The sequence below is a fragment of the Manacus vitellinus genome, unplaced genomic scaffold (assembly GCF_001715985.3).
Source record: "Manacus vitellinus isolate BGI_N305 unplaced genomic scaffold, ASM171598v3 scaffold_48_pilon, whole genome shotgun sequence".
NCBI lineage: Eukaryota > Metazoa > Chordata > Aves > Passeriformes > Pipridae > Manacus > Manacus vitellinus.
This window is the reverse complement of record NW_021940593.1, coordinates 1665899-1692573: the sequence shown is the minus strand read 5'-3', so window position 1 is coordinate 1692573 and position 26675 is coordinate 1665899. Positions and strand designations below refer to the sequence as shown.

The window sequence follows — 26675 nt, the reverse complement described above, 5'->3', positions numbered from 1 at the left end:
CATATGAAACCAAACAGGTCAGTACACTTAAAATCACTTTTTTTCCTTAAACTGTGTTTTTACAGCTTTCTCATGAAGTTTAACCTCAGTAATTTCTTGTATGCAGCCCATATTTCTTTTCCTGGCTAGGAAATGCTCCCTCTTGTTAAAAACAAGAAACCAGCAAATACTAAAGCAGCTTAATCTTATTATATATTGAAGAAACAAAAAGAGAAAAGAAAAGGGGGGGAAAAAGATAATATACTGTCATTTTACCAGGTAATATTAAAACCCCATTTTAAAATCATGAAACACCAAGATTGTGAAGGCAAATGCTCAAAAATTAGAAAGTGGCAAATGTAAAACTGTCTTACTCCTTTCCCCCCTTGTGTATTATTACATATGCAAATGCTGTTGTTTCTTTTTCTGTGGGAGTCTTGCTTCATTTGTTATACATGGTTGGTGTTCACTAAATAGTAGGGGGTTTATCTTCAGTTGTGCAGGTCCAAGTCTGATTTAGTGCTTGTCATCTAGATCCATTTCTTCCTCTCTTGGAACATTAGTGGGATATGAGTAGGCATTGGAGGGTGGGGGGTCTTGAATGGTTGGTTAAACGTCGCCTTAAGAATCCACTGGCAGAGCAGGGTTAGGGTCACTTTCCTCAGGACTTTTCATTCACCTGAGAATTCTTTCTGCAGTTTTGGCCTTGGTTTTATTCACTTCTGCAAGAAATGGAGTTGGGTCCTACAGTGCAAAACGTTCCTGACTATCTTGCAGGTGTCAGTTTATTCCATGCAGGGAGGCAGGAGCCCAGTCACAACACAGACATTATCTACATAACAAGGTAAAGGACTTTTATGTAGTACTAGAACAATTAATAGTCATTGTATTACTTCTGTCAAGCAGTTCAATACTTTCTGCAGTGCTTATGTTGCCCTTAGTTCATTTAACATCATGACAGCCCTGGGAAGGAGATCTGCTGACGCTGTACACTTAGGTTTCCTCAGCCTGGAAGAAGGAGGGCAGCAGGAGGTGCTTTCTCTTGCTTGGATCAAGTATCATTTTGCATACAATATTTGATGCTGTGCATCATGTAAGGGGGAAAAAACCAATCCCTTCTATGCTGAGCTAAAATAACCATGGTGTTAATGAAGAAAGAGTAAAGCTTTCCTTCTCTTCAAATCTTCAGGTAATCAGGTAAGCTTGTGTACCTCTTTTTAAAAGGATAATGGAAGCAGCTGGGGAATGGTAGTAGTTTGGGCCGTGGTGGGAGCATTTTACAGTAATTAAATTTTTTTTATAAGGTATTTTTATTTGATAATTAGATCAGCATTTGATAAAGATTCAGAATTATCACTGCAGGAGGCCAGTTGCATGTCAAATTTGAATCCGTCTCCACTATGGTTACTGAAGGAGGCTTGCTGTTGTCATAGCAGTGCAGTCATGAACTGGATTTATTGCACCTGTCATGTTAGTGCAGGGGTGAATGAAGACTGAATTTCTGTGGCAGAACTACAGACATTTGTCCCCCATTTTCCAGGGCAAAACTAAGAACGCAGTGCAGAGCTGTTAAAGCAGTGAGCCCTGCTCAAGCACAACGACTTGTCTCCTTTGGCACTTCATGGCAGTTACTGTTAATGAGGTTGTTACTAATCATAGAGCATGAAGCCATGGTGTTCCCTTTAAGAATGTTCATAAGCTACTTCAAAAAGGATTGTAATTCATTGCGTCTCTCTCTGCTGCAGTAAACTTGATTTATCAGTAACAAATGAAGCTTAATGTAATCAAATACCACTATAAAAGAGAGCTCTTCAAAGGCACGTGAGGTTCTGCAGTTAAGATAAATACAGGTAAATACAGTTTTCAGCATGATGGACTGGTGTACAGTAAGCACCTCAAGAATGGCTGTGTTGACTTTCCATGTGCAACCAGAACTATGTATTTGTGTGTACTATGGACAACTGCCTGACTCAGTTATTGCAGGGGAGACGAAAAAGAGGAAGAACAAAACATTTCTTTCCTCTGATAAGTGACACTTATCAATACCCACTACCACATGGGTATTTCGTAATTGCCAGGTCAGGGTGGGGTTTGGATGGACTAATTATCACCCTGCTGTTTTGGTCTGCTGTTCATGTTTGTGTTGGTCCAGTCTGGAGCTATGACTTCAAAAACTCTACCTGGACCTTGAAAGCTGTAGAACATCTTCTGTCACCTGCCATAACCAGGAAATTCCCTGGGCCTGGTCTGTGTGGACACCTAATCAACAAAATAACACCACCAGCCATCATTTCTGTGCACCGGAGTTGCCTGAGCATGAGACTGAGTCTCATTCTATTTTCTTGGGTAAAGGAACCTGTTTGTACCTATACACATTATTTTGTGCTGTGCTACTTGTTACACTGACTTCCTTTGTGCGAGTATCGTAAAACCTTCTAACTGCAAACCTTTGCCTGCCCATTTCTGCACTGATGCAGAGCTGGTGAACAAGAAAAATGTTTTGTCTTCTGACCACAAGACATCCTGGGGTGGGATGAAGGCACACAAACCCAACTAGCAATTAGCATGGGCACACTAGAACTGTGCAGAAGTACTGTATGTCCAGACCTACTGGCTTCTTATTACCAGTGAACTGAACTGTCTGAGTTCCTGCATATCCCCTGGGTTTGAATGTATTTTATCGATCTTTTGCGAAAAACCAAAATAATGTGTTGCCTGGGGGGTCATCAAAGCCCTCTGACATGAGCTAGGGCAGCAGTCAGCATTATTTTTTTTCTCCAGCCAAAGGCACATACATCAGTTTCAGATTATTGGGAAAATGATGTTTGGGAGTTACTAATTTCAGGTAACCCAGAGCACCTGAATCCTGCACTGTGCAGTGAATGTCTGCAGGTATTTACTGCTTCCCCCCACGTGCCTGATTGATTATATGAGGAAACAAAAGCTTAGTGAAGGCTTCAGTTTGAGTAGAATGCAAAAGTCAAGTTTCTTTCCCTTTTTTTAGCAAATACAGCAGCTTGACCATTAGAAGGAACAGACCTGGCAGACTGTAGCTAAAAACACCTTCCTGTAGAAATTTTATTTGTCATGTCTTTAAAAAATTTCAGAGATGAAACTAATTTCGTTTGTTGTGACTCAGTTCTGCAGAGAGGCTCTGTACCTGCGAGAGCTCCATACCTGGGAGCTGCCTGTGGTATCTCCACAAGCCCGAGGCTTTCCCCTGGCGAGAGATCATTATCCTAACAAAGGGAGTGGGCAGCTGAGGAGATTGGGGCCATCAGCACCACCTTCAGCTGAGGGAGTCCTTGGAATAGGCCTACGGCAGGTGGGAGGGGTTCTCTGGCCCGCGGGCTGGTGTGGTAATGCAGCGCTCAGGCTCTACAGGGAATTGGGGATTTCTCAGTGCCCTACAGTAGTGAACGCTCGGAGAACTTTCAAGTTTGGGGCAAGAGGGTGGTGATGCCCCCCTGGGACTGAGGCCAGTCCTCCTGCCTGGAGCCGGCGGGGATGCGGAGCAGCTTCAGCTGGAGCCGCCGCAGAGGCAAGAGCGACCTCGGCGGCTGCTGGGGCGGAGGGCAGGGGGTGCGCGTGGAGGGCTGCCTGGGCGGGCAGCCTCGCCGGTCCTGCAGCGTCCCGCTAAGGCCGGCCGGGGCCGGGGATCCCCTCGGTCCCGTCCTGGCCCCGAGCCCCGCGGGGCTCCCTCGTGCCCGCCCCGGTCCCTCCTTGCCGCCGGATCCGCTGCCCCGCGGTGAGTGGGGCTGCGGGCCGGGCCGGGAGTGCGGGGGCTGGAGCTGTGGGGGTTTGTGCCTTTCAAAAGCGTCCGAGGAACATCTGAAATCTGTAACTTAATTTGTAGTTGGCGCGTGTTTGCTTTGTCAGAGGCTCCGTCACAGGGATTGCGGCGCGGGGGTTGCTCGGGGAGAGCCCGGGCTGTGGCTCTGGGGCTGTGGAACTGGGGTGTGCGGGAAGGCGAGTCTGCCGTGCTCTGAGAGAGTAAAAACAGTCCCGTGCTCACAGAGCACCCTAATTTTGTACTTTTATAGCCCCTCTTAATTGGATGTTTTCTGACCCTTTGCTGTCACATGCATTTAAAAACATTATGTATTTTCCATAATCGAAAATACTAATTAAAAATTTACTGGATTCAAGACAGACTCCTAGAGAATAAATGGCTATAAAGAAATAATTATGACAAGATTTTAAAATATGGACTTCTTTTCCGTCACTTGAAATACTTTTGCAAGGTCATTACTGTGTCTAATGTATCGAAATAGACTGGAAGGGGACTAGGGAATGACTTATTAAACAAATGCTTGTACTTTGTTTTTTTTTAGTGCATCTGTTTAATATAAATAATAAGGGCTAAGATGCTTTTCTATAGTAGTAATGCAAATTATGAGAAAAATAAGTTATCTTCTTTATTGAGATTATACAAATCACAGCTGTACCTGAACATGCTCTTCCATGCTTCCAGATGAATTTCATGTGAGGTGTTGAGTACTTAGGAATGACAAAAACCTGTGATAGCAAATGTTTCCTCATTCCCAGCACTTATCTTGTTATTGTTGTAAGTATTATTGAAAGACAACATCTTCACCGAGGGGAAAGGGCAATGTGTGAAATGGAGGAGTAAGGGAACATACTGTACCCTGAGATTTGGACTCGATGATCTCTGTGGGTCCCTTCCAACTCAGAATATTCTGTGACTGTGATTACAGTTTAGGGTTCCTCTACTGTTCAGATAACATTGGCAAAGACACAAGCCAGAACAAAATGCAGAACTTCATTCAGGCTTTTTCTTTGCTCATGGGCCAGATGGGAAAAGCATTTCCTCTCTAATGCCTTCCATTAGCTGGGATTATACCTTGACTTTATAGGGCATCTTTGTTTTTAAGATATAACTAGAAATTACCAGAAACCAGGAATCAAATGACAGTTTTAATAGACTTTAGAACAGAGTGTACAAGTATAAAACACTGGTTTTGTATTTCCAAAAGTTGCAGGAAGATAGCCAGTCATTTTAAACAGTCTTCTACAAAACATATGCCAGTAGATTACATAAAAGACACTATATACAATATAAAAGAGCAGAAAACAATCCTCACTGTAAAAATAATTTAAAACAAAGTATTTCAATTTAAAATATCTCCTAGAGCACAAACTAATACATTGTGACATGCAAGTGAAAACTAAACATATTGCATTCTTTAGTGTAGCCAAATAAGAGCTGTGTTAAATTTGGACAATGAGACAACATGCCAGCATTTCCCGATGAATACAGGAGGCTGTTCTTAAATATTTATTAACTGATGTATCTTATGTTCCAAGAACAGCTACTATACATCTTCCAAAATGTAATAAATATTAAAGCAAAGTATATGAATAATCTACATTTTAGAGTTCATTTGGGCCAATGTTGAAAAAGTGGTTTATAGAAAAATCCTGTTTCATTTACTACTGCACTGTGCAACTTTACAAAGTAGCTCTAAAGGCTTGGAAACAATCAGCACATGAACATTTGCAACACCCAGTTTTAAGGCAGCCTAGCACTTGAGACATCAGAATGGGAGAAGCTGCTTTGCTTTCCATATGCAAGGTGGAGCTACAGCAGCTGGGAAATGACTTTCCCAGCCTGAGACCTCAGACCAGCAGGTTGTTAATCCATGCTGAGCCACTTGGCAGGTAAATGGAGGCTCTGGGTAGTTGAGGCAGTTTCTCCTGGTTTTGTTGCATCAAGTACAAAGGAAAAGCTTAATTTTTTGTGCCTTCTCACGTGCTGGTAGAAACGCTGTTCTGAACTCTGCTTCCACATTAGAGCCTTGGCAATTTATCAAATGCTATTTATAATGCAAGCTACCCTAGATGTGACTGCTGTACCCAGCGTGACAGACTCCTACTGGGGGGATCCTTTTTGTTTAAATGCCAGATTCTAATTGCTAAGGAGCCAGTGTCAACATCGCTTCGTGTCCACAGGAAGTATTAATTCAGCAACCTAAGCATTTTCACAGCACTTCTTGATCAGTCTAAAAAACATTGGATTCCTCAAATACTCCCTGTCTTGTTTCCATTTCACTATCTGCTCGCATTTAAGTATGTCTCAAACATACAAAGTAACTGCAAAAGCAAAAAAAAAAATTAGCTGCCACAGTAGGTCTTAGAAAATGCCAGTGTTTAATGACAGACTAGGCGTGAATGAAAGGTTTAGCAGAAGCATAAGAAGGTTTTAAATAAACCAAAGTGTTACAAAGCAAGAGGTGTGAAAATACCATTCTTTGGTCTAAATTAGCTGTTCCCTTTATATTAGTTTAACATTCCAATGGCTTTTTCAAAACGGTTTAAAAATAATATGAGCTGAAATTTATTAAGCAAAAATATGTATTATATACATGGATGCCTGATTGGACAGATGAACTTAAAAGTGAACAGTGACAGTTGTTTAGATAATCCTGGTACCTTAAAAAAAAGATGAGTTAGTGTTGAGTGCGCAGTAATAGATTTTTATTGAAAAAGGTAAAAAACTAAGCATGAAAATCTGTTTTAGTTATTTATAAACACTACATCCTTATGGTTTTGTTGCTCTAAATTCAGACGTAAACATTCATTCTGACATGCCAAAGCTCCTAATGCTGGTGGAAAGTTCCTGTAACCAGTCAATGATCACTTTACAACGCGTTGCTTGGATGTTCAGTCCCTGCAGCTTCATTTGTATAGGCTGATCCATCGGCTGCCGATTCATCCTGCTCGGCTCCCTCTTCCCCAAAGCCAGGTTCCTCCTCCCTGTCGGGAGCATCCTCGTCCTCAATGCCGTTATAGAACTCCTCCATCTCGCTCTCGTCCTCCACATCCAAGCTCTGACTGCGACACGAGCCGCTCTCGCTGCTGCTCCCACAGGAGCTGGAAGATATGATGTCGTCCTCGGAATCGGAGTAAACCTCAGCACCGTGGAAAATGTAGCGGTTGGGTGCCAGGAACAGATACTGAGTACCTGAAACAGAATTCCAACACTCAACAAAAGGCTCAGGTAAATGATTCACACGGGATCTGGCAGACTTCTGCTTAGAAGGTATCTGCATATATGTGTTTTCATTTTCCACAGTGAAGCTTAACTGACAGATGGGATGACACGAGAAAAGCATTTATGTCAATGTATGTGTGTTTATTACAAAGCACAAAACAAGTGCTTCACTGGAAAGCTCAGTGTTCCTTCTCCCCCATCCTTTTGACACCAAAGAGCATTTATACTTAATGTTTAGCAGCTTTTTTCATCAGAACAGGCACTGCAAGCAGGAATCATCCCACTGTAAGAGAGATGTCTAACACAGAGGAGATGATTCAGCTGCTGGAGGGCAGACATCCCTCCACTGACTGTGGAATGAACCTTGGGGCAGATAGCAAACTGTTACTTGCTTAACGTTAGCCCAGGTGACACCACTCCACCTCAAAATTATTACATTAACAACAAGTGTCAGACAGTGTTTTTTCATGGGAAATATTCACAGCTAGATTTCCATTACCCATGACAGAATGGGAACCCCCTGCACAGAATATGTGACAAAGTCTGAAACCAGCCTTTGCTCTGGAACATTGCAATTTCATACCTAACCCCTCACATCAGTTAAGAGATTGGAGGGCTTTCCTGGAAAGCCTAAAGTTTCCTTCAAAATGTGCGTCGCTCCAGCTGTGAGACTTGCTTTCAGCTGCTGTCATGGCTTCATCTGTCAGCTCTACTGCCATACCAAATCATGACCTGCTGTGAGCAGCTTCTGAACACCCAAGGATCAAAACCAGTTTTTCTGAAAATGTGTTTCAAAGTGCTAGAAATGGATTTATTTTTTGATACTTACCTTCAGCCTCCTAAACTTTGATCTTTTAGGTAAGAATGTAATCACTGATTGTAAAACCTATTATGAAATACAAAAACCATTTCCTATCGGCTTCTCCAAAAGAAATAAATGGTACAATGAGAGTTATGTAGACACTTGTCTGAACAAAACTAACCACCCACTTACTCCCTCAAGAGTAACTTATTTTTGAAGTAAGTCTAGCGTAAACATCTCTTCCAAAAAAATGCAAAATACTGAAATGACTTAACACTTACCATCCAGCCTTTTGCTAATCTGTTCTTTTGCAGATCTGTTTACCCAGCACTTCTTCAATATTTCATTCTTTTCCTTATTTTCTCCGTTGTTAGATCCATTTTCCTTCATTGTTTCAGAGTTCATTTGCTCGCTAGCAGGATTTTCGGGGTTTTCTGACGACGTCTGTGTGTCCTGAAGCTTCTCCTCTGAGCAGGTCCCTTTAGTTTCGGAGGCAAGCTCACAGTTTTCTACCTTACATTCAGGTGGGTGTTCTGAAGACCCCACTGAAGTATCTGGTGGAGTTCCTGGTGAGCTGGAACCTTCGGAAATGTTCAGAGGGGTAGGCGGTAGCTCAGCCGAGAGCACTTCGAGCTCCTTGTGCGGTCGTGGAGGCTTTTCTGTTATTTCTGAAAGTTTTACCGAGTTGTAGCAAAGTTTTGTGTACTCACTACCCAGCCTTTGACATAATTCATTAATAATAACGTCACAGTCTCCGAGAAGCTCCACGTCGAAGTGTAGGTGAGGCAAAGGTTCCCTATTAATCAAGATCTGAGGCACTTCATGGGGGATGGAACCTATGCACAGAAAAGAGAATTCAAAGGGAGTCACTCCAGTTTTACTTTCAGCAGAGATCTTAGAAAGCTTGATTCCTCAGGCTTCTCTTTACCTTCCCTTGAAACAGGACCAAAATAGCCAGATGAGGAAGAAGCCAAGCAAATCCCAAATTTAACAGCAGCAGTCTGAGGTCCAGTGCCCACTGTAGCCTGCTTAGACAATATTTTTCTTCCTGTTTTTTCCAGTTAATATTCCTCAATCATTGAGAAACACATGCACAGAAATAATGACTCTAGTAATGTTTGGTCAAGAGTTAAAGATTAAAATTAGTACCATAATCTCTTACAATTATGTTGATTTCGTGCATTTGCTTTATTACTTAAGTGAACATGAGGAATATACCAATGGTAAATTACACCCCCTTAATTAAGTCAAAATATTTCCAGGTTGTACAGGGTTGTTCAACCCATTTCTGACATTTAGGCTTCCCAAACCCATGAGGTTTGATGACCTAGCATGGACTCCTCATAGACCAAACTAATGAAATCCACTTCTAAGGCACAGAAAGAGCAGTGGTTTGTATAGCAGAGGGAAACTTTCCAGTCCTTATGCAATTCCCATCAGCCTAAACACTGGGCTCTGCCTCTTGTACAGTGAAAAGGCTGTTCCTGCAAAGGCCATGGGTGAGTTACTGGTCCCAGTTAGCAGATGCTAAGCACATGTCCTTCTCAGGCTTACATGTGAAGAGAATTTCTTTAGTACCAGTAAGTCTTTCACTGAGTAGACAAATAAATCACCTGTAATGGTAATTTCTCAGCCTTCCTGAAAGGCATTTTCCTGTAACATATATTAGCAGAGATGTTTTTCCACATCACTTTAAAAGCTAAGGACGCAAGTGGTGACACGCTATACTATGCCCACTGTGTGCCACTTAATAGTGACTTTAAAATAAGCTACAACTCACATACCTAATGTGCCTGATCTGATTTTTTTGATACTCCATTTAGGTCTTTTGAGATGACTCCTTTCTAAATCTTTCAAGTAACTATGGAAGCATATTGCAAGCAGGGAGAAAAATTAATTGAGTCTTAGAACAAAGTCATTCAAGTTTCAGAAGAGTACTTTTTCAGATTATCATTTCATTACCTTGAGATCTACCTGGAGTATAGCAAAAGCACTTAGAATTTGCTACTTTCTCTATTCTGCATTTCAGCTTTACATAGGCAAGCAGCTTTCATCTTACTTGATGCTTAATCAAGTTCCCTCACTGAATCGAGCCGAATGTGTTCCTTAGCTTCTCAGCTCCTAACTGAGAATTTCACTTTTGATTCAAATTTTTGGAAGAAAATACTACCAGAGATAGTCACTTACTTGGAATCAATGCTACTGGTCTTACTTTCAGCGAAGACCCAATGACAATGAGGAGATCAACTTCATTTTTGTCGTACTTCATGGCCCGGTGGAACTGCTCGGGTAAGTTCTCCCCGAAGAACACGATATCGGGCTTCATGATGGCGAGGGGTTCGTCGGGGGGGCACCTGGGGCATCGGGGCACAACCTGCACCACAACACCACCTGTTACTGCAGGACGAGGCTGTGCCTTGGAAAATGTCAGGTTTAGGCATTTCACAGAGACTTGGCAAAAGACAGGGAAGTTTCAGTGATATTTCCTCATCCCGTTTTTCTGTGGATGTACAGACAAGTACATTCCTTACTCTAGCCTGCAGCAACTGCAGAGGGAAACAAAGCTACAGCAGGAATAAAGAGGGAGAAACCAGGCAGATCTACAGCACGGGTCTTATCTGACAATTAAGCCGAAGTCCAGAAGTCATGCTCAGCACCAACAGGCAATCCCCTCCCATTTGATAGGAATGTGTTTTCCTTGGTTTAATCAGAGCAAAAACTTAGGTTTCCCTGTCACTTTCCATTCAAAACAAAGCCCTTCCTTCTCAGTCTATTGTAGAGTTTTATCTCTAGTTTCTCCTCCAAAGGGGCATGAGTGTTATACACACAAAGCAACAGGGTACTGTGGCAGGCAGCTGGCTAAAAGCAGACAGGACAAGAAGAGGACAGGCAGCTGGCTAAAAGCAGACAGGATGAGAACAGGACAGAACTTTTCTTTGGTCTCCATTTAAAACTTTTCCAATTCCTCCAAAAACAGAGCAGAATCCTCATTTGCTGACAGAAGTGGATGAGAGTTATGTTTGTGGAGAATAGACTCCCTTTCCTCCTGAAAGCAGAGGGTTTTCTGATCTTTGGGACCTCTTTCAACTCTTTCTTATCTTAAGACTTTTTCAGAGAGAAGAGAAGCAAGAAGGTGAGTGATAGATCTGCTACAGACAATACTTCAATTACTACTCAGCAATTTCCCTTTTAATAGTTCAAGTCTTCTCAGCTATAGTGTTAAAATATGATGCTCCAGAATAAATCTAAGGAGCTAAATATAGCTGCAATCCTATAGCAATCACCACAACCTATAAATTAGAGCTATAAAGGTGTAAAGAGATGTATATTACCTACTGTAATAGGAAAATATCTGATAACTGACATTTAATTGCACAAGAAGTCCCTCTTGTACAGAGAACAGCTGCAGAAAAAAATAATATAGAATGTAGAAAATTTAAATCAAAGAATTAGTTCTATGGATGCCTGCAGTGGGACAGAAGACAATACTCTCCAAATGAGAAAACATCACAAGTAGAAGGCCTTTCTCTAGTGTCAAAGGACCTTTCCCAAAATTTAAGTCTTTGAACAAAGAAACCTTGTGGGAGGGATGTCTAAGAAGCAATATGGCACAAGAGCTAGAGGAAACCTTCACCCTGTACCCAAGCTAAATAGCATCCAGTAACCCCACACTTAAGGGAAACCAACTAAAGAATTCCCCCAAAAGGAGCAGATGGCTAGAATGAATATTGAACTTTTTCCTCAGATCTTTACATATTAGGAAAAAAGCTTATACAAACAGCTTATACTTTTCTTAAGCTTTTCCCCTGCTATCTCTTTTGTTGATGTCAGTGATGCCTTTGCACTTTCGGAAGGTTACGGAGGGTAAATAATTTGCTCTGTGTTAGGAGGAAGATAAAATGAAGACCTCTGACTTCTGATTTAAAAAGACCAAGTAATACTAACTCTGTTTCCATCATTTCTCACAGCAAGTCCAGTGACTTGAGACTTAGTGGATCTCTGTCCCTATTGAAATCATCCGAGTCGCTGTAATGACCCCTAAATGCATTTCAACACTACACTACTCACCAGCTTTTCTCTGCTAATCCTCAAGAGGTCATCAGTAAAGGGGGAGATTTATTCCAAGAGCTGAAATTGATACCAAGAAGTTAAAGCTACAAAACTGGCCATTCAGTTGCCTCTAATAGGGTCCTCTTTTCATGCAGAAGCAGCTCCCCCAAACCCCCACCATCTCTGCTGATGCATTTCTCTAACTGAAGAGAAATGGAGTTTCTCACTGTTGATGTTACCCATATATCAAAAGTGAGATTAATAAAGATTACACTGGCTTAAGAATAGCCAAAAACTGGTGCGTGCTTTCCACTTCTTGGGCCCTTTCCTCCTAAATCTGAGACCCTTTTACCAGTTCTTGAAGCTGCCAAAAATAGCCAAAAGTAAAAGTGATATTTTTGGAAGTGACTGACAGTTGTTTTCCTTGGATGTTCTGCTGCTGTTTCTCATCCAGAAGGATGAGAGGGAATCATTCTACAGCACTGTATCTCCAAAGGGGCAAATGAAAGAAGAGCAGCATTTGTCTAAACAGATGATCTCAAACAATTCTCCTGGCAGAAAGATGTTGGCCAGACTTGTGAAGCAGTTATGGCCATCAGGGGATGGACCAGAGCAAAGGACAAGTATTTCTAGGGAAAACTAAGGACCTAGGGCCATATATAGCTGAACTTCCAAGTTGTGGAGGACAGCAGAGACTAGAACCTGGACTATCCATTGGGAGCCAGGAGCCAAAACCGTTTTTGTCAAGGAGGATTTGTTAGAGAACAGAGCTGTTGAAATGAACAGTGTTTTGTTTCCTAAGTACAGAAAAGGCTTCCTTTGATACATCAGGAACCAAATTCTGCATTTTAGAGAGGCAACAGACAAAGATGCTGCATAGCACTTTGAGAAATGCGGGCTATGGAATAAAGATAATGATGGTAAATGGAATTTTTTTTCAGGCATAAAGGAGGAAAGACATGTTTTCTTTCAATTGCTCTATTTCTTATTTTGTGAAATTGTATTTAGCAATACCCATATTTATTTGCATTATGAAAATAGTTCAGTATCACAGCCAGGGCCTGCCCTGGGAAGATGTACCTGGCAACAGTACTGCAAGATTAGGGCTGAGAGACTGAGTGTAAGAAGCTCCTTGAGGCTCATCTTGCGAGAGAGAACCCTCTTTGGGCCCATCAGGCAGAAGAATTGCTACAGGCTGCTCCTCTCCACTGCCTGGCACTGCCATTCCTGACCCCTGGCACAAGTTTGGTTCAGCAGAGGAACACCCAATGGTTCAAGTGGTGCTTGGAAAAGTAGACTAACAATCCAAACAGAAAATTACAACATGCTTAAGAGGAAGAAAACCTAAACTCCAGCCAGCTGGCTTTGAAGGCAAAGCCTTTTTTTCTGTAAGATAAAAAGTTCTCAAAAATAATATTCTTAATAACAAAGAAAACTATATTTCACATCCAATATTTCAGTGTTAAAAGGCTTCAGGCTTATGAGATTCACCTTTCTCAAAGCTTTAACTCAAACAACTCTTCTGAAATGCTTTCATTGAGCTCCATTTTAAATGTAATACCTGAAGGATTTACATCCCTTCCACGTTTCTCATCTAAAGTTGCAAATGTGGACTCTAGAGCATTTATCAAAAACATACAAGCCTGCAGGAAGAGTCCCCTTTCATTTGTATAAACAAGATCTTTTTGATCACAGAACCATCACCTCTGTTCCTTCAAAAGAAGAGGAAGGAAGGCAAAGAGGGTTTTGCCAAGTCAAAGGTTCATCTGCTCTGACAGAACAGAACCAACTCCTGCATGGCTCCAGGGCACTTCACACCCACACAGGGGGAGTTCGGACTATGGAACAATCCAGGAGTCCCAGAAAGCAACATCCAGCACCTCATTTCATCCTTGCTCAGCACCTGCTCTGTGCTTAGCAATCTCTCCATGCATCAGCTGCTGTTTAAACACATTTTTAACACAGGTAAATGCTCAAAGAGCAGCCAATATTATAAAAGGCTAAGATTGCTTTCTCTGTGTGACTGTGAGTTCAGGTTAACACAAAACAAATATAAATCCAAGTTTCTACTACTTACCATTTAGCCTCTGCTTTTCTCAGAGGTGCCATTAAAAACAGACTCTTAAGGTTTGTTCTGATTTTTGCAGTACAGTATTTTAGCGTACTTTTAAATACCAGAGGAAATGCTAAAATTCTCTGAATATGCAAAGATATGGAGCCTTCCAGAAGCAGATCTTTTAAGCAATCCCAGTGTGATATTTTGGGGTTTGGTGTTTTGAGAGAAAAGTAAGTTTTACTTACTTATTAGAAAGATGCAGTGAGTTAAAGTGAATTTTTTACCTGATTAAAAATATCTCCTCGAACAACTTCACAATCAACTTTGTATTTACAGATCAGGCAGGAAGCTGTTGCAAAGGAACCTGAAGGAAAAAAACAGTATGGTAGAATCAGGGTTTTCAGTCATTCGGATTTGGTCTTTTTGCCCAAGCTGTTTTGACACAAAGGCTGTTATATTGCAGTGCTACAGAAATCAAGCATTAAAAAAAGGAATGTAAAGTTATGGAGATACTTGTAACACTAAAATTTATTCTTCTAGATGTTAATCAGCAGAACTCTTGTTTTAAGAGTAGCTTAAAGTAATAATTCAGACCTTTATACAGCATGTTAGGGACATGCTTGTCAGGCTAGCAGACCTAACCCTCTCTGAGGCATCTGTTGCTACCCACTTGTGAATTACTTTTCACATCAGAAGGACTTGACCAACAAGTTTGCTGCCCCATGCACAAGCCATGCATAGCCAGCAGGCCATGGCCTCCAAATGCTCAGCTACAGCAGTGGCAAGGAATACAGTCTAATTCCAGATGTATTGGTTGAATGCAAGAGCCATTTTAAATTCAGAAAATGCATCTCAGACACCAATTTTCATAGCAGAAACTTTACTGTACGTCGGCAGTGAGAAATGGGTCCAAAGGTTCATGTGTGAAGTCCCCAAATCACTGCAAGGTTCCTTTTTAACTACTCACGATTAACTTGCCATTGCCACAGGCAGAGAAAAAAGGCAGAATAAATACAGCAGTATTAAGTGTATTAACCCTTACATAAGTGTTTCAGTTTCTCTGAAACACTTAGTCAAAGATCATTTGGTAAAGAGCAGCAACTGTATGTCTGATAAAGCTTGATGTGCTCGAAACAACCTTTACTAATTTCCAAAGGCCTCAAAATCTCAAAGTGCATAGCATGTTTTTAAAGAATCTATTTAATTTAAAGTCACCTTACAGAGGACATACACTAAAGATGGTCTGCAATCTCATCACTGCAGTGTGCAACCAGAAAAATGAGGAGCTTGAGCAGTGATGTGCCTTACAAACAGGACAACACTGTTTTTAGACAATTCATCTGCCAGAAGTTTACTAAATGATCCAAACATGCCCTTTAACAACTAATTTTCTGCATCCTTTCCTTAAAAATGAATCTTTGGACTTTCAGCCTGACATATGCAAGTCCTTGGAAATGGAAAGCCTATTGAGCAACTGAAGCGACTCCACTTCATTTGGCATCATAGTTACAGTGTGGGTGACACTGAAACAAGATGATCTTCAGTTCACCTGAACTGGTGATTAATTCACAGTGTTTTATACATGAGGTGAAGTCACTGAAGTGTCAGGATATTTCAAGATTTCAGTGGAATGTAACCTAAATAAAGAGTCAGGTAACAGCCAGACTCCCATTTCATTGACAGGCAGTGAGAGGGACCCGTGACAAGACTGATTTCCACGCTATGTTCTTATACAGATCAAGAAGCACCAAATGCAGTTTAGAAGTTATGGGGTCTAAGCTTGTGCAAACAGAATGTGGATCTTCACTGATACACAGAGACCACTGTTTACCAAGCTCAACTTCTGAAAGAAGTATTCCCATTTGAAACGCTTCTGATTTAAATACTTCAGCTACCCAAAAAGAAATTTCAACATTTTAAAAGCAGAATAGAGACAGGAATTCAAGGGAAAAAAAGTTAAATTCCAACAGCAGTTACCTTGTCACATGCACCAGTCAGAACCATTCCTACATGTACAATAAGTGAAACTAAACCCACTAACCATGACACTGTATTATCCTTTGGATTCCTGCAACCTGTTCCAGTGTGTCTATGTTCTGAGTATAGTTGCGAAGTAGTTTTCCTTCTTTATCCATCAAAGCTATGAACTTGTGACAGAGAGACGGCTGGAATTGTCCCGGATAGATTTCCTAGGGAATTCAGAAGCACATTAGAGAAGTGCAGAGAGATACACGGTGTCTTTATTTTAACGGCAGCATTTCACACTGAGCTAAACCTGCCACCACTGATCACGTCAGCAGTTCATGCTGTCACTCCCTGGGCACCTTCCCATTGCTCTGGATCCCACCCCTCTTTCCACAGCTCAGCTCCTGATCACATCGAGATGAACTGCTCCTTGCAAGTTGGTATTTTGTTCTTTACACAGCATAAAAGCAACGTTTAGATCTCTTTCTGGTTTTGATAATTCTGGAATAGGAAAGCTTTGTTTTCCTTTTGAAGTGTCAAGTAACATCAATGTTTGTAAACAGAAACACATATTCTGATGGACAGGAGAAGGAGGATTTAAAAAGTTTAAAAAAGAAATTATCAGCTTAATTGGATTTGGGCTTTTCTGGCAAAACCTATGTATAGACAGGCTTCAAGTATGTTGATATTTTTGCTTGCTATGGCATTTTTTTGTTTTGTGGTCTTTGGGGGGGCTTTTTCGTGGTTCTAGGTGTGTGTGTGTGCTTTTTAATATTAAAAAATGAAGGAACTGATTATATTAATGAGCATCAAAATATGGTTATCTGGATAGGAAGCCTGCAGAGAATGCATTGGGTTTTCTTTTTCAATCTTGGTAATGTAACAGAGCAGTAGTAAAAATTGTGAGCAAAGGGAAGGACGAGTGAGCACAACTAGTGGTGACTGATTTTCACAAGTCCTTACTGGTCCTGTAGAAATTCTTGTATTTTGGGTTTGATTTTGTTTTGTTCCAAGGAAATTGCAGACTTTATGCAATGGGGTTTTTTTGTTTCACATATGACTACAGCTTCTACAATTCCTTCTTGTCTAGGAGATGTACTTGCTGCTTTTGAAAGTGTTTAATATCACTAATATCTTTTCAACTATCTAGAATGGCTGTGTGTATCATGAACTTCCAACAGGAACAGCAAAAATAAGCTTAAAGAATAATAAAAAAAAGAGAATGTTGCTAAATACTTCTAGTTTTATATCTGCTTTATGCATTTTAATCTTGTTATCCGTCTTTGCTGGCCAAGAACTGTTGGAAAACCATACCTTTGCGAACTTAAAGAAGGGTCTGGGATCCTTTCTGAAGTATTCTATATCAAACATTGCTTGAGGATCTGGAAGGTCTGGGAAGTCTACGGCAAGGCGTGCATAGATGCCATCTCTGGATCTAAAGTCAGGTATTCCACAAGACACAGACACCTGAAACACAGTTTTGCAATCTGAAGTAAGTGAAACTACACATAGGGCTATAAAGAGCTGCTGTGATAGAAACTCTGGGAAACCACACTTCTGTATGCTCAGAGACATTAAGAACAAAACCACTCTGGGTTCTCTGTATTTATTTTTCTTTCCTTTTTTTTCTTTTTTTTTTTTGGAGAGTGGGGGGACAGTATAACAATTCCCAAACCAGAAGCAGGAGAAGCAGCACAGAAACAAAGTTTGTTTACCACTTGCGTTTACCACTGGAAGTTTTGTAAAATGTGAACAAAAGTTTTGAATATTGTTGCATTAAATTTCTTTAGTAAGCATTCACTCATCTGCCAGCTCAGGCTTACACAAGGTGGTTGATATTTTTTATTTTTTTTTCGTGCTAACACAGTAACACAATAGATTCTTACTTTTGAAGGATAAACCTCTTTTGATAAAAATTGTTTATTAATAAATATTGTTTATCAAAGCATTGTAGTAGTCAATAAGGACTAATATTATTGTCTCAGACTACCTCAAAATACCATGGGAAGAGGAGGAGAAACAGGTGTATGAAAGTACAGAGAGCAAGACAGCAAGACTGGGTAACAAGAACAGCAGTGCTCTTTGAAAAACTGATCTGAATCGTGTCATACCATGTGTGTGTGAACAACAGAAGCAAAAAATGATCTGGTACACAGGTAAGAGCTGCAAATGTGCAATAGTTCAGAAGCATTCTTTAGTAAAACAGTGAGAAACCTTGTTCCCATCATAGAGCAGCACATACTAAAAGTAACAGTCTACTGAAATCTGATCAAACTCTCCTTATGATCCTCCCCCTGCCAACTCTTTTTTTAATTTTCAAGTCCTGTTCTTCTATTCCCTCGAGTTCCACCTGGTATTTTAAGAGATCCACTGAGATTTTATTTAAAAAATCATTACCTTTGTTTGAAATGAAAAAATGACTAGATAGAAAATGTTCTGGACAGGTTCTTATTCCATAACTATTTTGCATGAAAGCAACTGTTTAAGAGTTTAAATGTCCAGTAATTTTTTGTTAGGAGAAATGGTGTAATTCCCAGCTTGAGCTCCAGTCCTTCCCATGGCCAGCTGTGCCTCCTCTTCCCCCCCAGCACAGGGATACAGTCCCATCATCTGCATGCTGCAGGGAAGTATTTAACCCACACTGCCATTGCAGGAATACATACCCCAGCTCCAGTCAAGACCATTATCTTTTTGCACTCCTGTAGAAGTTTCACAGCATCATCAATGGTATTAATATCTTTCCTTTTTTTCCTTTTTGGTGGCTCTGAAAGGATGTTTATCACAATTTGCCACAGAGTCATATCATCCAGTTCAGGCGGGGGGATCGTTTCTGGCAGCAGGTCCTTCAGAATCGTCCGTGGGTCTGTACCCAACATGAGGTGCTGCTGAACAAAAGTGTAGGGACCTAAAAAATTAAAAAAAATAAAATTTAAAACTGATTCAAGTAACTCAGAGCATTATGGTCATTGTTACATTTATTAATGCTTGCTACTACAGTTTTATGAATCCAATTTAATGCTCCACTCATCTAAATTCCTGTATATTTTGGTCTAAATTCTGAAGTGATAGGGCAGCTAAGAATTTTATTTATTTACCATTATTTTGTGTTAATCCATGAAGGATTTCATAGAAAGTCAGTCAAGGTAGAAATCCCATTTCAGAGCAAACTTAATGGCTTTTAGAGGTACACTTATGTAGCAATAGGGTTTTCACACTGCATCTCCATTTTATGACTTCATCTGTATTTTCCCAACATTTGGTATTTACAGGAATAAGTTGAAGAGATGACAAACATAGATATAACCTTCCAGTGGTACCATAAACCATCACTTTAATAGGCAAATAGGACCCAGCAATCCATGGAATTTGTTTTTCTTTTGATCATCTAACAGTAATTATTTCAGACATGACCTCCTAACACCATCAAATCAATCCTTCCAGAAACACTCAAGATTAGGGCTGTAGAAGGAAAATAGGTACATCTTAAAAGCCTAAACTGACAGGACTCAAATAGCCATCACTAAGGCAAGTTACATATAAAGAAAACAAATGTTATACAATATTTACCCAAAAGGTACCAACAGTGATCCCATAAGGAGGGATCAGCAAAGGCAACACATGGGCAGGTTTTAAGTGGAATATTGTATTCTCACAATGTGTTTCCTTGCAGCTATTCTTGTCAATACTGGCAGAACCAACGCTGTGGGTATTATCACACCTCTAAGTTCCAACCCCACTGCCCCCTGCAAACCACTGTTCCTCACAGATCTGGCCCCTGTGCAAGGCAGGAACTTTGTACAGAGTTCCCAGTGGCCACATTTCTCTATTGCTAATGTGCAAAATATATGCAGGCTAATAATTCCCAAACTGATGTCACAGTCAATCTGCAGGGCTCACTCTCCTAAAATCACAGAGGAATCTTCTTCTTGTTCCTTAAAGAATACTAAATAAATAGGGTAGGAGTATGCCATAAATCAGTTCAATTTAGTGAGTCTGTGTATGCTTTTAATAGGGATCATGGTGGGATTTCTACTCAAGGTAAAAAAACAATTTTAATCAAAATACAGCACGTTTCAACAGGTTCATTTTTAAACTCCTTAAATAGCATACAGATACAGTAAACAACACTAAGCTGCTCAGAAGCGCTAATTGCCAATTTTTTTTTGCAACAGATCAAATTGTTTGCATTCTGGGGAGAATTAAGTAACTGTTCAGAGGCAGAGAGCATCTAAGAACATCATACAGGCATCTACCTATACGTGGTCTTGGGGTCCAGTCACTAGAACTTGCGTGCGAGGCTCTGTCGTCTTCGTCGCTGTCGCAGGAGTGAAAGCCGTTGGCTATGATTTCATCGCTGAGGAGGAAGTTATCTGCAAGACAGCACAGCCAGGAGGGTTACACCCCACCAAAGGGCACAGGTATATCACTAAACACAGCACAGGAATTCGAACTGGATGCCCTTAAATGTGGTTGCAATGAGCACTGTCGCTGCTCAGGCACTGAAAATGCTTTTCAAGCCACAGCAGGATTTGCCGTCTTAACGCTGGGCTAAGGTGGGCTGGGTGCTGACCTTGGTGAAACTTCATTCTGTAAAGTGTTGGGCATTATGGATATTGCATCTTAGAAAAAATCCAAATGTTTCAAAAGTATAATTAAAAATCCTTTTCTCTTACAATTCTCACTGCATTCAGGTCATTGAAAAATTGGGTATAGACTGATCTTTGACTAGGTTTTAAGAGCATTTTAACGGCATTTTGAAAGAAACCCACAAATACACATTTGATGCAATCAAGTTACATAATTTTGTGAGGGTGTTACTTTGCAGCTGAGCTGCAGGTGACCACATATCCACTTTATTTCAGTTATGATACAAAATGTGCTCCCTTGGACCACCTTCATTAATTTTATCTTATCCATTTGCCCCTGCAGCTGGGTTTGGCTAAGAGTGCCAGAGTCAGCTCAGCTCAGCCTATGGCCTTAAGCCAGAGTAACTCAATCTAACTCCATCCTGGATCTCCATGGAGTCCAAAGGAGAACGAGACACTTGTCTCGCAGCATGTGCTACTGAGCCCACATCGGAGAGGAAATCTGAATTCTAACCTGAGCAGCTTACTAGAATTTAGATTACTAAACCTTTTTATTATTTCCTTTATTAGAAATAGCCACAGCACCTGTAGCTTAGTTTTTTGAAAATCTAAGATATGAACAAAGAACAACAAATTTCAGTCATGCTCTTCCAAGCAAAGCATCACTATAACAGTTTTCAGTCTCTATCTAAGAACCCCCCACACTAGCTGTTACTTCATGTGATTCTTAAATAAAGAACACCACAAAACACCAACATCTTTTTATTCAGAGGTCATGTTGTCCTTTCCTTCTTGGCATAAATACTTTATTCTGATTAGAACAGAAAGAGGTCAAGGACATAAATTTGCTATGTGTTCTTGCTGTCTTATTCTTCTGAGGCCACAGGTGCTCTTGGACATTACTGTATTATTAATCTACCTAATTTACAGCATTTCACTTCCACCTCCTTATGCATGATGTCAGTGAACACGTTAAGCATTATGGAAAAGGAAAAAGTGGATTAGTACACATCAATAACTGTGAGGTGCAAGTTTAACTAAAATGACCTTTATGGTTTCTGTATAAAGAATCAAAGCTACATTGTGAAAGACTTGTCACATACAGGCCACAGTATCTGGGATTTAAGAAACAGTGACAGATACAAGCAGGCTAACATAAGTTTAACTTGTAACAATCCCTGTGTATTAATTTGATTCCTCAAAGGGCGAGAGGGAATAATGCTGGCCAGAACTAAGCCAGCCACAGCAAAGCACGCCTGAGAATCAGAGAGACCTGAGCAAAAAGGCTTCACATAAGGCACGGGTAAGAGATCATCAGCTTTGGTCTGCGCTGTTCCAATGGAGTTTTTAAATACTGAGGCTGTTCCTCATTTATCCTATAGGTCCATTCCTCTTGCAAAGGCAGAAGTTTTTCTGTAGAGTTTTACTATCGAATTAAAGGAAAAATATCTTTAACTGCATTCCAGGATAAAATGTAAAGACTTTACTGGCAGAATGCAGTGTCTGATACCTTTTAATAAGTCTTTCCAAAGCACTGCTAAAAAAAAAAAAGCCAAGATGAACATCAACAACAAAACCTAATCTGTTTGCAATGTGAGGTGCTTTCACACTGATGCTCCCCACCAGTACGCTTAAAAACGTTATCTGAAAGAAAACTTTTTAGAAAGATTATAGTTTAGTTTCGTGTCACAGTCACTGAAATCTTAACCAAGAGTGTCACTCAAAGTTATTTAAAGAGCCGGTCAAGACTGCTGCTCCTGTGCTTTCTGTGCGAGTTTCCAAGGAACAGAAATAGAATTATTATCACGGCAGAGATTACGAAAAGGAAGCCGGGCTTATGGTTTTTCGTTTTTAATGATTCGTTGCCAGCGACACAGCAAAACAAATGTTTTCAGGAATGGGAGCGGAGCCGCTCTGCCCCTGCGGAGCCCGGCACAGGGAGCAGCAGGCGCTGACAGCGACAGATCGGAGCTGACAGGGATGAAGGGGTAGGGAAGCGATGGATGCAGCAGCTCGCCGGGCTCGGGCGATGATGAGCCCAAAGCCGTGCGACACCCGGGCGGGCGCTGGGCGGGGGAAGGGACCCGCGGAGGAGGGAGAGGAGGAGGGAGGGGTCGGTCCTCACCGGGATCGGGGGCCGGCGCCGCGCCGCCCCGTTTCGAACCACTGCGCCCGCCCGCAGCCGCGGGCCGCCTCCGCCGCGCTTTCGCCAGGGCGCCGCCTCCGCGCCCTGCCCCCGTTCCCGCCGCGGAGGCGGCTCCGCTCGGGCAGGCCCGGCGGCAGGCCCCGCTGTCCGCGCCGCTCGGCGCCGCCGCCGCCCGCCGCCGTCCTCCTGCTCCGCCCGGCCGCCATCGGCCGCCGCGGCCGCCGCCTCGCCCGGCGGCTCGGCCGGCACGGCGGCGGGCGCGAAAGCGCGTATCTCGGCGGCGCGGTCGGGGCGCGGGCGGTTCGGGCGGTGCCCGACCCGCGGCGGTGCCGCTTGCCGCGGGCCTCGGCGCTGTCGCTGCGGCGGGCCGGGGCCCGCGCGGGCGGAGCGGCGCAGCGTCCCCGTCCGCCATCTTGGCGCCGCCGCAGCCGCCGCCCCCTTCGCGCCTGGCCCCCCCCTCGTCCCCCGCCCGCCGCGGGCAGCGCGCGGCACGTGACCGCGGCACCGTGACCGCGGCAAACAACACACCGGGGCACGTGACCGCGCGCGCTGCTGAGGCTTCCCCCCTTCCCCACAGGCGCTGCTGAACCGCGGCCCTGAGGGGCCGCCCAAGGACGGCTCGGCGCGGGGCCGCTCCGGCTGCCCTCTGCCGTCCCCTGCTTCCCTCTGCCGTCCCTTGCTGTTCCCTGCCTGTCCCTGCCTCCCCCTGCCTTCCCCTGCTTCTCCCTGCCGTCCGTGCCGTGTGCCTGCCCGGGGACGGTGTGCGCCGGCACCTCGGGCTCACGGTCGGCATGCTCGAAGGTACTGCCCCTTGTCTTCTGGGATAACACAACACCTTAGCCCCCTGTCCTCTGGGATAACACCTTAGCCCCCTGTCTTCTGGGATAACACCTTAGACTCCTGTCCTCTGGGATAACACCTTAGCCCCCTGTCCTCTGGGATTTTGTGCCGCGGTGCTCCCGAGCTGCAGGAGCCTTCTGTGGGGTCAGCGCCCGTCTGAACAACGGCTCCTGGACTTGCTCTAATAGCAGCCCCAAGTTCATTCGTTCCCACGTGCCCTGGAGGGGTGCTGGTCTCTGTGGTGCCCGCTGGTTTTCTAGCGATCTCTCTCGTTCTGTGATCTGTAGGGGCGGTCCTCGGGGCCGTACCGTGATGCCGAAGCGGGGCCGTCACCGCGCGGCAGACACGGAGGTACCGCGCCTGGGCTGCCCGTGGTGGAGCGCCGCTTTCTGCCCCTGGGGCTGGGCTGGAGGCAACTCGGCTACAAATTTAAGTATTTTTAATGTTGCTGCTCAACATCACAAGCTGTTTGCAGGAGTTTTAGTGAATTTAGTACAATGGAATCCCTAGGTTTAGTGACAAGACCCAGATTACACAGGTAGAATTTCCTCCTTTCAGGCCTTGATAGCTGACAGCTTTTAAAAGATCTGGCTTGAGATTGTTGTCACATGGGTTTTGGCTTTGAAAGGCATTATTTTATAGATAACTGACTTTATGGGTGGTCTATGTATTTGTAGGGGAGGGAATTATTTTTTTTTGTGTGGTTCTTTCAGGTATTAACAACCCTGAAAAATACATACCTGCCATTTTCCACACTGTCTCAAAACAAGCTGCTGAGAAACCAGATGTGAATCAGATAGTTTTTATTATTCTGTTCAAATTTATATGCAAGCATTCTTCTTCCTTACTGAAGCTGAGGCAAGAATCAGATTTCTTAAGAAGCACATGCAAGGTGGTTTTGTCAGCATATAAAGGAGAGGTGGGGCTTTAATGTTCTTGTTTTGGTGGTTATTTATGTGAAGACTGCGTTCTAAGGAAGAAAATCTGTAAGTTATGTAGATATAGCATCTGAAGGTATTGGTGAGGGAGTGACTTGAGGATCCTAAAGCTGCCTCTGATATTGCAGATATTTATCACAGTAATACTGGTGTTGCAGTAGTTACCCTTAGTTTGGGAAGTCTGTTTGGCAGTGCTTGGGTCCTCTTTTATTTCTGCTTCTCTGAGCTTGTGTGGGGACAGGGATGGAGCATGAAATGCAAAACTCAAATGAGTTATGTTGTACCTTGAACTTGTAAATGTGCACTCTGCCCTGAGGAAGCAAAACCACTGAAGTCAGTTGAGAAGAAGTGGTCCTGGAAGATCTGGTGTATTTAGAGGAATAAATTCAAATCGATTTCCAGATCTTGCTGCTTTATTTAAAGGGCCATTTTTGACTTTTACAAGGTGTTGGTAAACGTCCTGTTATACTGAACCAGAATTTAGTTCCGCACTTGGCTCTAAACGAGCAAAACTGTTGGTCTGTGCTAGGACTGAATAGGTGTGGTTTGGTGGTGGTTGGGTACAGAGAACAAATACGAGATTTCCTCACTTCCAGAACTGTTTGTACCTCCTGAGCAACACTAACCACAGCGTGTGCAGGCAATAATATGTGCCATGTCCTGTGCTGTGATTCCATTTCAAATAAACTTTATGTCCTGGGGCTAATCTTTGGGTTTTTTTCCTGTGTATTACGTACAGGTTCTCTTGTTCTCCTTTTTGATGGTGCTGTGGGAGTTGCCCCACTGCAGTCAGGAGGAGCAGTAGAAGGCTGAGTTGATATTCGGTGTCAGTGTTTTGTGTCCTCTGTACACAAACCTTCAGGCCCTTTGTGCCCCAAGGCCTGGGGGTGTCCAGGGGGCAGGGGCACAGCTGTGGGCACTGCTGCAGTTTGGATCAAAGCCCTTTTTTGTTTGGCCTCAGCAGGTGAGTACAGATGGGACCAGGGCTTCAGCGAGCACATTCCCTGGGAACGAGCAACTTCCAAGTCTTGGGGGTTTGTCACTGGAATCCAGCTCTTGGGCCTGCAGCTCCACAAAAATAGCCCCTGAAAGCTGGACTGGAAAAGGGTTAAAGAGCCTTCCCTTTCACCTTTGGCAAATATGCAAGGAATACTTGGAAAAGAAAGGGATGTCAGGAATGCTGTTGGGAGGAGGGACAGCTGTTTGTTTTTTGTCCTCCCCAAAGTACATTCTATTTAAATATTTACATATTCTCTTGCTGAAAGGCTTTAATTTATTTTCTATACTTTTCTGATTTATTATTAAGTTATGAATTTAATTTAATGGGTGGAGACAGATTTGTAACTGCTAATTCTTCTACTTCAAGTTGAAAAAGCATTTCTGTCATTTTTTTCACTCAGAGAAATATGATGGTAGAATTTTATAACAGATTTAAATGGTTTCATCGAGGCTTGTGCTTTGTCTTTTAATATTATTGCTTGTTTTCATGTACTTTATATAGTTTGTAATCTCAGTAAGCTATCTAAACATCCAGTAAAACTAGAAAACTTGAGACAATACTACCTTGAAGAGAAAGCAGTGGAAGACTAATAATAAATGCAGAACAGTAATAATGTAGATAATAAAGGAAAGCACTTGTAAATGCAAAAATTATATATTTGTTATTCATAAACAGCTCTGAATGGCCACTGGGTCCTTCATTGATTCACACATACCTGTCCCAGCCTTGGTCACACCCTGGGGATCTGTTCTGCACAGGCTGCCCTGCAAAGTCACTGCATCTACAATTGTGTACCTACTGAAGGCATCTGTTTTAAGTATTAGTTTAAACAATCAGCAATATTTAATGACATGAAGCATCTTGGATTACAAAGCTCCTGCAGGGATGGGAAAAGTATAAACAGAGTTGCTGAGACTCCGGAGGAAATGCTTCAGCACGTGGTTGGTATTACACCTGGGAAGTAATCTTCTGAAATAACAGATCATGGAAGACACCAGTTGTGTCTGTAGTCTTTGCTGGGCTGAGGCCTTGGTCACTAATCATAGTTCAAAATTAAAGGTGTTTCACTTCAGTGTAAAATGAGTTTTACAAGGAACATGTTTGCATGCAGTACAGACCTTCAATACACAATTTGAAAGTAATTTAGCATGAGGAAGAGTCCCTGTTTAATTTGATAATAGTATAATGCCTTTGGATAGTTTTAATTTTGTCAGATACACGGGAGCTATTTGGTTTTGAGGAGTGGTGTCTATGTACCCGAGGAAGCCTTGGAGAGTCGATTGCCCCATTTTTGTTGA

The 26675-nt window shown here is 42.4% G+C and overlaps 1 protein-coding gene and 1 long non-coding RNA gene across 2 annotated transcripts; one reads left to right on the top strand and one right to left on the bottom strand.

Annotated features, from left to right (window-relative positions):
* Positions 1–4895: 4895 nt before the first annotated feature.
* Positions 4896–20251, bottom strand: SIRT1 (sirtuin 1). Its single transcript, XM_018079939.3, has 8 exons — positions 20121–20251; positions 18531–18772; positions 17182–17334; positions 15944–16091; positions 14187–14266; positions 9984–10170; positions 8078–8632; positions 4896–6964 (listed from the first exon to the last, which is right to left on the bottom strand). Exons 2-8 carry the CDS (start codon positions 18741–18743, stop codon positions 6642–6644), a joined length of 1659 nt encoding a protein of 552 aa, XP_017935428.1. The 5' UTR covers positions 18744–18772; positions 20121–20251; the 3' UTR covers positions 4896–6641.
* Positions 7741–20552, top strand: LOC108640937. Its single transcript, XR_001921606.2, has 6 exons — positions 7741–8320; positions 9826–10085; positions 10774–10929; positions 17163–17312; positions 17853–18023; positions 20040–20552. It is a non-coding gene; the product is annotated as an uncharacterized LOC108640937 (long non-coding RNA).
* The last annotated feature ends 6123 nt before the right edge of the window (positions 20553–26675 follow it).